Source organism: Rhinolophus sinicus, chromosome X (genome assembly GCF_036562045.2).
Source record: "Rhinolophus sinicus isolate RSC01 chromosome X, ASM3656204v1, whole genome shotgun sequence".
NCBI lineage: Eukaryota > Metazoa > Chordata > Mammalia > Chiroptera > Rhinolophidae > Rhinolophus > Rhinolophus sinicus.
In genome coordinates, this window is record NC_133768.1 from 101,163,179 (window position 1) to 101,176,680 (window position 13,502).

General features: G+C 39.1%; 1 protein-coding gene across 9 annotated transcripts in view; it reads right to left on the reverse strand.

Annotated features, from left to right (window-relative positions):
- MCF2 (MCF.2 cell line derived transforming sequence) overlaps nt 1–13,502 on the reverse strand; it is a 106,054-nt gene that overhangs the window by 35,364 nt on the left and 57,188 nt on the right. For all 9 annotated transcript variants that reach the window (XR_012493309.1, XR_012493308.1, XM_074323604.1 and 6 more), the window contains 5 exons: nt 11,059–11,178; nt 7,897–8,088; nt 6,729–6,920; nt 4,789–4,960; nt 609–646 (listed from right to left, as the gene is read on the reverse strand). Coding sequence is in view for 7 of the 9 variants with exons in the window: in XM_074323604.1 (XP_074179705.1) it covers nt 609–646; nt 4,789–4,960; nt 6,729–6,920; nt 7,897–8,088; nt 11,059–11,178 (714 nt within the window). In the remaining 2 variants the exon portion in view is untranslated. The remainder of the gene's footprint in view (nt 1–608; nt 647–4,788; nt 4,961–6,728; nt 6,921–7,896; nt 8,089–11,058; nt 11,179–13,502) is intronic.

The window sequence follows — 13,502 nt, forward strand, 5'->3', positions numbered from 1 at the left end:
TCACATACATGTCTAATCACTATGTTATATACCTGAAACTAATATAATATTGTATATCAACTGTAATTGAAAAATTAAAAAATTACTGGGGAAAAAAAGGAACAAAGAAAACAGGGTGTTGCAGTTATGATGAGGTTACTCTCTGCAGATACCAGAATATCATGGATAACTGAGAATGAATCGTGTATCTATCAAGATACAAATAGGTGCCTTTTTGAGCCCAGAGTCTGGTCCATTAGAACCTGTCCTTTGTCCATGCTTCATACTTGCAGGACTGGAATCACTTACATAAGAAATGTCCTTTTATAAAAAGGTGTAACACTTATGTAGGTTTTCTGAGGTAGGGTGGGGACAAAGAAGCTGGAACTTATATGAGATATTCTACAGAAATTTTTCTGAACTTGAGCCGACTTGAGACACTGCTCACACATCTGGGTAGATGCCAGTACTGCAATTAGACACAATGTGGCAGCAGCTTTTTCTTTTAAATTAAATAGGCTTTCAAACGCACAATAATGGCTGAGTGAATTAAAATATGGTTTAAGGCCCCATACTGATTCTGCAACTACAGCAATAAAGCCAACCTTGAATTAATTAATGATATTTACTTTTAAGTTGCTCTGATTTTGTCTCCAAGTCTTCTTCCCTGGGAGAGAAATATGAAAGAAGAATTTCAAACCAGAATTAAAACCAACACTTTTAATAAAAATACATGCATCTTTATTAAATAGAGTAGTAATATTCCAATGTGTTTATATTAGTATTTTTAGATTTTTATATTTATATAGATTATATAGATTTTTAAATCACACTATGCAAAATAGTTGAATGGTTAAGCTTAGCTGTCTGGTTTCAACTTCTTACTATGATTTTCCTACGTATTCACCCATCCTTTCATTCATCAACATTTGCTTGACTGCCGAGTAAGCATGAAGGTAGGTGTTAGTACTCATAATTTATTTGCAGATTTAGTGTTCATTCTGACACATAAACGTTGAGTCAGATTGTTGCTCACTGATTAACTGGGTCAAAAGAGTTTTGAAAAAAAATCTAAATTTAACTAATAATTATAGCATTTATTTGGCACTTCCTGCATGCCGGGCACTGTTCTAAGCCCTACATATGCATTTTCTTTTTTTCAATCCTCAAATTAACTCTATGAGATAAGCCCTACTTCTATTCCCATTTTATAGATAAGTAAGGTTAGTATCTTGTCCAAGAATCAGAGGTAGTATTTACATCCCAATCTTCCACTGTCAGAATGCGTGTTTCTAACCACTATATAAAACATTTCTGAAGCATGTTAAAATGCTAAAACAAAACGAAAAACAACTTCATTAAAATTCCAAGCTTTAATCTTTCTGTTCTTCCTGTTTAATCTTTCTTTTTTTCTTTCTGTTTAATCCTTCTCTTGTGTTTACAGAGGGTGAGCCTCTATATTGTTAAGCGACAAGTCCAGATGTTCCTACAAAGCCCAGGGCAGAGTCCAGTCAAAGAGTAGGTCACTTAAGTTCCTAATTCTCAGGAACTTAATGATGAAAAGGCTGCCACCCACACCGGCTGCGTGGATGTCTCCTCTGCATGGAAGGGACATACTTTCTATCTTTTCCTCCTCAGCAGGAGCCATTGCAAGGCACTCTCAGGGAGAAGCTAGCTGCTAGGTTCTCGAAATTTTATGCTTCACTTTTATTTATTTAAAAATGTATTTTATATATAAATTGTACATTTATATAATCATACATATAAAGATAAATTAGACTTATGGCAATTACCGTATAAAATCAATTTCTCAATAAATACCGATGTCCACCACTTTAAAGACACCTGCTATACAGAGATCCAAACTTATTTATGAAGGTAACTTAAGGAGCTTCCCTAATTAGTGGCACTAATTAATTCTTTGCAAATACATTGAGATGAAAAAAACACACAACTTATGAGGATTGCATCTTTTTCTGAAAAGCAAGGTAGACGAATTCATTCTTCTAACAACAGAAATATGGACCTAAAAGTATTGAGTGCCTATACTGCATGCTAAGCTCCATGTTTGGTACTAGGAATACAGACATGAATTGCACACAGTCCCTGCCCTTACAGAGCTTACAGTCTAGCAAGAACAACACAAAGCAGGAAATTACACTAAAGCTGCGAAGAAATGATGGGGGATGTGTTATCACACAGCTTGAACATCTAACCAAACTGGAGGCAGGGGAGGAGAGGCAGGAAGGAAAAGCTTACCTAAAGGAGACAGCCTAGAGATGGGAAATCTGGTGGACGAGTAGGAGCTAGCCAAGGGAGAGTATTCCAGAAGGGAATAGTACTCCAGAGAAAGAACAGTATGTGTACAGCCCAAAAGGCAAGACAACAAGAGGCATTTGAGAAGGGAAAGTGGGGAGACAGGGAGACAGCTGCAGTTGTCAAGGAAACATGATATTAGCTTGGATTAGGGGCGTGGCAGTGAGGGACAGCAGTAGGGATGGAAAGAAGTGGATTTTGTGACTGATCAGAGGTGGGGCATGAGTGAGAAGGGGGAGCCGAGCGCCCGGAATCACTGAGCTGAGGAACACAGGAAGAGGAGGTTGGCAGGAGAGATGCGATCAGTTTGCGGTATACTGAGTCTCAGCTGCCTATAGGAAATTTGAGGAGGCAAATTATAAACGCAGGTCTGAAGATTATGAGAAAGATCTACACAAGAGTTGCAGATTTAGGAGCTCAAACCGCATTTCACCCCTCACAGACAATGTTCTTTCATGACTTCCATCTGTATTAAATGTTAATACAACAAATATTTCTTACACCCTGCTCGGTGCCAGCTGGCACTGTGCTACGTACCGGCTTCTATTCGATGCAAATTAATAAAAATAAACAAAAACAAAGAAAAAAAAGTTTGACTTATTTTATGAAAAATTAACACTTATGCTTTGAGTTGACCAAATTTTATATATTTGGCTTAGCAATGAAAAGCCTGAAGAATTATTTGGAAATGTTTGTTATAATCCCCATTACTCACAGAGCAATTAGGTAAAATTAACAATGTTTCTAGCGTTAGTAAATGCTTTGATTATTTATAAACTGTGATGAACAATGGACACAACCCATGTCATGTATTCAGTAAGCTACCTTCTTTCTCATAAATATGTTAGGCAGTCTTAAATTGCAGCAAATCCAAGCTACTTCCAAGAAATAATTTTATTGCGGATGACACAAGAGTTTCTAAAATAAAAGAAAGCTTGATTTATTTTAACATTGCCAATTGTTTTTCTTGTGTTGGATCCCTTTTTGAGAAGCTAAGCTTTTGGAGGACTTTAAAGCCCAGAAGCCTTAGTCAGAAGGATAGTCTAGCTTATCGAGTATTTATATTCTAGAATGGCTTTTTTTAAAACTTTTTTATTTATTTAAGTGTATTTTTCCAGGACCCATCAGTTTCAAGTCAAGTAGTTGTTTCAATCCAGTTGTGGAGGGCGCAGCTCACAGTGGCCCATGTGGGGATCGAACCTGCAACCCTGTTGTTACGAGCACTGCGCTCTAACCAACTGAGCTAACCGGCCGCCCCTCTGCAATGTTTTTTTTCACTTGTCTTCACAAGAACCCTTTGAAGTCAGTAGGTGTTAATGTTCCTAGTTTACAGACAAGGAAACAGAGGGTAAAAGAGGTTAAGTGAGCTGCCCAAGGTCACACGGCCAGTAAACGAAGCCAGAAATTTAACTGAGGTCTTAGGAATGCCAACCTGTTTCTATTTTTATCCTCGTAGCTGTTGGTTTTTAGGCCCTTACTGGCTTCTTATTCTTTTTAATCTTTTCCCCAATATCATCTTAGTCAACAGTATTCATTTATGGTATTATTCACAGTTTAATTTGTAAGAATATTTTTACATTTAATAACTATTAACTATATAACTTTGATCATTTAGGCCTAGTTACCTGCTTTCCTCACCTCTTTTTAATCTGATCCATGCTGGGGCAGGGCTGGATTTTTCTACTCATTATGCCTGGCTCAATCTTCCTCGGAATTTCAAAGTAGTTCCATACATTAATGAAGTCTCTGATTCTCAGATCAGAGAGACCGAATTTCGTCCCCTGGTCACCCATTCAACTAACTTAAGGCCACATCACTCTCCCTTAAGAGGCCCCAGAGGCAGCGCAAGGGACACCTTGGAGCAATAGAGTCATCTTATTTCCAGAGTAGTTCAATATCGCAATGAGGATAATTATTTTACTCTAAAGAACATAGGAAGGGAACGGACATTACATGATTAAAACGAGTCTACAAAGATAAAAATGAGAAAATGGACTCTGTGACAGTTAATTACGAGCAAAAGTATTCTATTTACCTGCCCCTAGTTAGCAAAGGCAATCCATTCTATTGTCTAAGCCATTCACTCACTAGAAGCTTCTAAGAACCAAGTTATAGTTTATCGGGATAAATAGTCAATATGCGTGAGTGCGTGGAGGCATGCATGCGTACCGGTTTCAGATGCCTTCCTCAACTGGCTGAAAAAATAGCGTGAGTTTGATGTTGGTATAAATAGTCACACGCATTGCAAGGCTGGACTATTCAGTACAGATTTGCATCACCCTGTCCTATACCATATCACACTGTGTTACTATTTCCCAACAGTATCAACCATGACTCCTGCCTTGTGCAATGTAATTAAATGTGGCCAAAGATGCTGAAATAAAATTCCCAATGATCAGGACTGAAGAAAAAATTCAGTCTTTATGTCAAGAGTAACAAATTAAACAAGAGCAGGAAAAGCAGAGATAGAAAAGGTGAATGTAGATACTTTACCAGGTTTAGGGGGAAAATATGGTGCTCTAGGTCTGATCGCTTTGTCTGAAGCAGGTACCACAAACTGGATGGGCCTCACATGCTTATTTTTCAGGTTCCTGAAACCAGCTTGTTGGTTCTCAAATATACTTCGAATGTGTTCGAGCTTGAATTGTACAGTCTGCATTTGAATCTAAAGGTTGCATAAGAATTCTATGAAATATTTTCTGAAATGGGGTCCTTACAAATCCTATCAGATTTCTCAGACTCAGTCAAAAATTGAATGTAGAGCTTAAAATATAACTAGAAGAAATTTAGGAAAGTAATGGAAAACAATTAATGTATTATCTTCACATGGTTATAAAACCAGATCTCAATCAAAACAACTTAAAGAAGAAATGTATCAATCAGTCATGAACTAGGTCACTGCATAAAGTGATTTATCCTTTCACAGGCTGGAAGGGATAATGGCTGGAAAAGAAGGCAAGTTTAGCATGAGAAAACCACCGAGGTAAGTATTGTCATAGCACTTTATTATGTTTTAGCTGCAGGGCATTCTTTAGTTCTGTTGTAAAACCTCCTCAGAGCCACAGATGGATAATACCCTCTTCTGCCCCTCCTAGATGATCTGAGGCAGTTAGTTAAGCTTAGTTGCTTCCAGAGAATGACTTGGTTATTGCCGCGGCCATCTTTCTGATTTTCTGGAGCATCCCCTAAGATCTACAGCTAACCATGGATTTAGATACTGCTCCAAACTTCGAGTCAATTAGGCATTTCAACATCACAAATGCGTTTATCTACAACATGGAGAGAGTGCTTTGTGACTTTTCCCATGGGGTGGTACTGACCTAACATAGTTTTCCACTCTGCTAACAGCTACTCTCTGCCTGCTCTCCCTTGCCCAAGAAGACCAAATCCTTTCTTTAAAACTGTCTTCTCAAACTGAGTAGAAAAGCCAGATATATGTCCACAGAAGTCTGTGGACATATTTGGGGTAGGGTGCTCTTGACACGGGCTGTAGAGCATAGAGTTATGTGAGAGCATTAATTATGAACACAAAATGGACTGATAATTCTGAGAGCTGTCAGTCACAAAGTGACAATCATACCAGAGCATCACGTGAAAGGTGTACCCAGTGAACGCCCTAACCAGATAACTCCAGACACAGGCTGGAGTGTGACCATGTGCACAGCTTTATCAGACTGCAGATGGGGGCACCACACCCAGTCTCGAGCATAAAATCAGAGCTCTCTGAGGGCTGCTGGCTCAGGCCTCAACTGACGAGCTGACAGCCGCACCCGCACTCGTCCCAGATGGAGCCTTTGAAGCCTTGTCTCCTGACCGTCTCACCAGCCTGGCCTGATGCCTGACGCTCTGCACCCCAGCGCGGTAGGGACTCTGGCTGAACACCGGACTCTCTCATCCTTCTTTCCTAAGACTCTGTTCGCCTGCCTAACCCTATTGCTTGCAAATCTGTGTGATGACCCTCTTGTGTGAAACCGCTCTCCCTCGACTATTGGAGGCTGTGCTCTGGCCGGAGTCTTGGTTAACGCCCGTGGGAAACTGAGACAGTAGGACTAGATCCATGGCTTTATTCTAATAAAGTCTGCCATTGTGGAAAGACACAGACGTGTGTGAGACTGCTACTCTGATAGTCGCATCCTGCTCATGACATGAGCCCAGTATTCTCCTAGGACAGCTTTGGGCCTTTCTCCAAGGTAGCTAAAAGAGTTTAAAAATAATGGAGTCAGAGCTCAAAAAGGAAATTACTCTTCATTATGTAGGAAGCAGCATTTGGAGTTTTTGATGCGTAACAGTAACACTGATATTACCCCAATCCTTAAGAGAACTGTGTAATGACAATTTGATACAAACTTAGCTATGAAGCAGTAAAACTCTTATTAACGGTACTGTAATTACAGTTTTAAAAAATTTGTTTACTTAAAAAAAAAACTTCTTACCTTGAGTTCAGGAGATAAAATTATATCAAATTCATACTGTAGGGTTTCAGGGTCATAATTTATAAAGGGCAGAGCCATTTCAAGAAAATGTTCGATATCTTGGAGGGCTTTCTGAGCATCTTCTTTAGACTGAAACTTATCTATTTCCTGATTAGCTAGAAGACATTCTCCTTCATCACAGCACTGAAGAGCCTGGTGAGCAAAACACACACACATACACACACACACACACACACACACACACACACACACACACACACACAGACATTATGAGTGAAGAAGAAATACGTTTGTCCCTTAAGACAGTGTTTATCAGGCCTGGCTTTTGTCAATCAGAGTTGCTTTCATAGCTATTAAAAATAAAGATAACTGGGTTGTGCTCCCCAGAAATTCAGTAGCTCAGGGCCGTAAGCTCCACAGGTATTTCCGACACACAGCCAAGGATGGCAAGTGCTGCATCTTTCACAACAAGGAATTCATTCTGCAGCAGGAGGCTAACCGTCCTCTCAATACTAACACTTGAGCTGCGTGCCATTTTCCCCAAATCAGTAACTGAAATATGAAACTCCTAGCCAAATATAAGTGTAATATAAATGCATAAAGATTGCCAAGGATAAGGATAAAAGTTTCCTTGCCAGAGAAGGACGTGTGTGGAGTAAAACGCTCATGTTCAGATATGATGCCTATAAGTAATATCCCTATTTTACATTTCACTGCCAAGACCAGACCTTCTCGTCACTGCTTAATCGTGAAAGGGAACAGACCCACAAGCCACGGAGGAGTATTTGCCAGTCACTGTTTAATTTTTTATTGCTGTAACTATGAAATGTAGGAGTTTTCGGCTTTAGCAAAACGTCCCCAGGGCTTTTGAAACTTCTGATTACAAACTATCAACAGAGTAGAGGCTTCAGTGATGTACCCAAAATAGAAAGGAAGCCATCACAACCACGATCTCAATAATCAGAATGGAGGTCAAAATTCTTATAACACTAGACCTGCTATGGATTCTGCAGAGGTAATGTGGATTAAATATGCATGATCAAACTCATACTTCTTACAAAGTTAATTCCAAAGCTATACCAGACCCTGACCCTATAACGTCTGAGAAGGACCCAAGAAGAATTTTTATCTTCTTTTTCAGAAGTGCACCATTTTCCCATGACACTACCTGCTGTAGGAGTTTATGCATTTTGAAGGTCCTGCTGAGCTGGATCCGTTTGGCTTTGATCTCATTAACTAAAACATCAGAAAGGTAACGCAGCTCGTTGCACCTCTGACAGATCAAGTCAAGTGCGTAATGGTGATTGGCTGCAAGTCTGTGTCCGTGTAAAATCACAAACCGGGCCTTTGCTAACAGATCCTGATTTTGAGAAAGAAGGAAAACAATTAACTGCATGATTTCTGTTCAAATACAAGGGAAAAAAGAAAGTAATTAAGACACAAATTGGTTGAGCAAGGGAGATACATTGCCAAAAATATGATTTGATGTCATTATTTCTGTAGGCTGCAAAAAAGCTTAGTTCCAGTAATTAGTTATAGCAGTTGATGTCATCAGAAGCTCACACATTTCTGTAACAGAAACAGCAAATTAACCACCTGTCCAGAATGGGGATGAGATTTGCTTCTCCTGGTATGGACAGATTTAGAACAGAACTGCATATATCAAAGGAGCTACACACGAGCCAAAGAAGGCTAATGGAGTTCACATATCTCAGCCCTGGAAATCTCGTTAGAGTCATCATCTACCTGACCACTTACAGACCTGAAGGGAACGTCACAAGGTTTCCATGTCAAAGGGGATCTTAGCAGCCTTGCCTCCACTCTAGCAACTACTGACCCCTCCCATATAGTGATTGAAACACAGAAGGAGCTCAGGAAATGTTTGTCAAGGTAAAAATAAAGAAACCTGAAGCCCAGAATGAAGAAGAGACTAGCCTATCTCGCTAGTGGGAAAACCAGGGTGAAAATAGGGAGTTGTCATTTAATGGGAATAGAATTTCATTTCTGCAACATGAAAAAGTCCTGGAGATGTGTTGCACAACAATGTGAATGCACTTAACACTACTGAACTGTACACTTAAACATGGTTATGATGGTAAATTTTATGTTATATATCTTTTACCACAATTAAAACTAAAAATTAATAAAAACAAAACAAAATGAAAACAAAACAAAAAATCCAAAGCCCCCTAATTTCCAAACCAGTCTTCCTTCTATTTCTACCTTACATACTTACCAATTATCCCACAATCACAAAGATCTACAAGCATTATTCCAGAACTGGTCACCGCAACTGTTGCCTCTCCATTTTTTTTAGGTGCTTGTGGTTCACTCATAAATCTGTCTGTTTGCTAAGAATGCATCTTAAAAACCATGGCCTTGCTCTCACATACAAGACAGGAAAGCAGCTAGAGTTTGTTAGGTATTAAAGCCATGTGTCCATATAAATGGCAAATAGACACAGGAAAAAATGCTCACCATCACTAATCATCAGAGAAATGCAAAGAAAAACCACAATGAGATATCACCTCACCCCAGTTAGAATGGCTATCATCAACAAGACAAATAGTAACAAGTGTTGGAGAGGCTGTGGAGAAAAAGGAACCCTCATACACTGTTGGTGGGAATGCAGACTGGTGCAGCCACTATGGAAGGCAGTGTGGAGATTCCTGAAAAAATTACAAATAGAATTACCATATAACCCAGCAATCCCTCTCCTGGGTATCTACCTCAAAAATCTGAAAACATTTATCCATAAAGACACGTGTGCTCCAATGTTCATTGCAGCTTTGTTTACGGTGGCCAAGACATGGAAACAACCAAAATGTCCTTCGATAGATGAATGGATAAAGAAGTTGTGGTATATATACACAATGGGATACTATTCGGTGGTAAGAAAAGATGAAATAGGACCATTTGTGACAACATGGATGGATCTTGAGAGTATAATACTAAGCGAAATAAGTCAGACAGAAAAAGCAGAGAACCATATTTCACTGACGTGGTATATAAAACAAAAACAACAAAAGAACAAGACAAACAAATGAGAAACAAAAACTCATAGACGCAGACAATAGTTTAGTGGTTGCCAGAGGGTAAGGGGGGTGGGGGGTGGGAGATGAGGGTAAGGGGGATCAAATATATGGTGATGGAAGGAGAACTGACTCTGGGTGGTGAACACACAATGGGATTTATAGATGATGTAATACAGAATTGTACACCTGAAATCTATGTAACTTTACTAACAACTGTCACCCCAATAAACTTTAAATAAATAAATAAATAAATAAATAAAGCCATGTGTCCAAACTTTTAGACCCTCAGAAAAGTGGCAGCTGGCTTTTTAATTGGGGAAGGGGAACAGGACTTTATTGGCGAACAGTGTGTACTTCCAGGACTTTTCCAAGTCAAGTTGTTGTCCTTTCAATCTTAGTTGTGGAGGGTGCAGCTCAGCTCCAGGTCCAGTCGCTGTTGCTAGCTGCAGGGGGCAGAGCCCACCATCATTTGCGGGAGTCGAACCAGCAACCTTGTGGTTGAGAGCCCACTGGCCCATGTGGGAATCAAACCGGCAGCCTTCGGAGTTAGGAGCACGGAGCTCCAACTGCCTGAGCCACCGGGCCGGCTCTCCCCAAATAACCTTCTTGATAGACATTTTTTACTCGCTTTTCAAAATGATTTATGATCTTGTTCACACTATTATCTCAGAGGCCTTGTCATGCGGGGCAGCCTGCGGGGTCTCTGCTCCCGCTCCCCATACAAGAACGCAGGATATGGTGAGGCCAAAAAGGAACACCCACGGAGCCATAGGTAGGGGAGTCATACCACTATATTCTCTCTGGCGGCACTATACTCTCACTGGAGGCTGGATCCACACTGTCCGCAAACCGCCATCCACACTTGCCAGCCCAGCCACCATCTTCTTGCTAGCCCCCATTCTTTCTCCTCCCTTTCCTAGCATAGCCACAGCAGTTATATTGTGGCCAATGGCTCACTGGTTACAGCTGATGGCCAACTAGCCACAGCTGATGGCCATGCAATCACAGTTGATGGCCATTTACTACCTGAGCCAGCACCTGTCTATGTGAGGCCGAGAGCCTGGAAACTACTCTCTGGGGCTCCGCCCCCACAGGCCTCCTGTTACAACTACATGACTTATGCAGTCACCTCAGGGTGACATTGAACAGAACAGAATATAGACCAGTATTATTAAACCAATTATACAGATTATTACTGAGATATTAATCATAATAGGGGTTTATACTACTGAAAACCATCAAAATGTAACTACTGTACTTCATAAATATAATGAACACCTGAAATGTTATCTTACCTGAGAATTTTCATCTAAGTTTTCCAACTTCTTTATTTTTTGTTTTACTTGAGCTATATTCCCTGTGACATCTGCCAGCTCTGCTTGTTGGTTTAACAGAAGTTCAACATCACTCACAAGCTAAAAATAGGAACAAAAATTAGTCTTAAAAACATATAAATCATTAAGGATTTTCCCAAGTTTTGTAGGAAACACTATTAAATAAGAACATCAATGTGGAAAAATTACACACATGGAAAATATTTTCAGTTATTTTTATTCACAGAAATGGATATAATCTATTAAACGTTAATCTCCTAGATATCGTGTGTACTGATGATTTATAAAATATTACAGTGTACATGTGAGATGAAGTAAATGTGGATGTGTACGAAAGTATGTATATATACTTGCATATATATTCCCTAGCTCTACGGTAAGTGGTTCTAGAAACAAAGACCCTTTAGTAGCAATGAGTACACCTAACACCCAGATCTTGGTCTTTAATATCATTTCCCAGAAAAAGAAACCAGAGCTTCTCAGGAAAATGGCTAGTTCCAGGACTGAGGCAGAGTAGGAATAAGATGAGCTTTAGAAAGTAAAGAATAAAGTAAATAAAGTGATAAAAATAATGTTTCGACAAGTCACAAGGACACAGTAGCCAGTTTGAAATACCAAAATAGTTAAGAACAGTAATAAATTATAAACCACTGAAAAACTAAGAAGCCATGAACCAGATAAATAGATAAATAAATAAATGGGGAAAAGGGAAGGTCTTTTACTACAGATTGGTTGAAGCAAGAATCATCAATTAATACTAAACCTACGGTGATCTTCTGATGAGGGGCAAGATACTTGCATGGCCTTAAGTTTCCTCCCCACATGCTTCCTACTAGTTATAAGGGGGGGGGGGGCGAAGTAACCAACTACATAGTAGAGAAATTCAATAGCACCCTGACTGAGTGATCGAAATCTATATCAACAATGATGGGCACGTGGACTTCTGTCACCTCCCGATGTGATAACCCTCAGGACACATCACTTATGCAGTATTCTAGGTGCTCATACACAGATAAATGTAATCAGAAGAAAATGTCAGCCAACCTCAAAATGAAGATTTATTTATTTATTTATGACAAAAAACGTTGTTTAGTCTATAGATTCTCACGTTTCCATACAAGACTAATCTTCCCATGTGAAATGGACAGAAACTATGGGTTTACTCTTATTTATTTATTTATCTACTTATTAAATTTATTGAGGTGACATGGTTAGTAAAATTACACAGGTTTCAAGTGTACATTTCTATAATACATCATCTACATATCACATTGTGTGAAGAACATTTTATTTTAGAAGAGCGTATTCTTCAGAAACGGTCCGTGTCATAAAAGATTTTTAAAAAGGCTATGGAAATGTTCTAGATTGAAGGCAACTAAAGAGACATGACAACTTAATGCAATACATGCATGACCGTCTAGACTGGATCTTGGACCGGATGCGGGGGAGGGGAATGATATAAATGATATTATTGAGTTAATTGACAAAATTGTAGTAATGGTAGATAATACAAAAGTATTGCATTATTGTTGAATGTACTGAATTTGATAACTGTACTGTGATTATGCAACGGAATATTCCTATTCTGTATATTCAAGAATACCGCAAGTTTGACAATATTTAACATTTTCTGTAAGTTTGGTATTTCCAAACAAGTTTTTTTTTAAGTTAACTTTCTAAATATACAGAATCTATCTGCATGTCACTATGAGATACAGATCCTGTCAGGGAGATTACAATTCAAGACAAACAACAATACTGATTGGAGGCAATGATGACTTGAAGAAACAAGAATTTAGTATGGACACATATTAACATACAAGTAGAGGCATGAAAATTTTTGCACGTGTTCGGTTGAAGTAGAGGGAGAGACACAAATATGTTGAAGGACCAAGAGCAATTTGACCTATTCTGACTTTGAGGAAGGTTTCATGGAGAGCATGGCATTTGAATCAGAGGAGGGAAAGCGCTAGTCCTGTGTGCCGAATGTATTGCCCTCTCAAACCTAATTGTGCCAGAACAAATGAAATCCCAGTACGTAAGCTACTCCTGGGTACAAAACAAGCTGGCCATGCGGAAGAGAGAGACGAAGTGAGTTTTCCTTGGATTCCCTAGGAATGTACATGAAAGAGAGACTGAGGAGCTTGGAAAGGACTGCAAAGAAAAGAAGCTAAATCTATGTCTCTTGACCGTATATGATGGATTTTCCAGAAGGACACAATTAGAATATACCTTTAACCTTTTAAATAATATATAAACAAACATGGTTTAATTTCATCCATCAGGCTTTTTGTAGAGAAAAATTGCTGGAGCCAAAAAAAAAAAATGTTTTGTTAGACCACGTTAAATATAATCAACGTAAGTATATGGTACTTTAAAAAACTCAAGAAGGAAGTCGATATCAT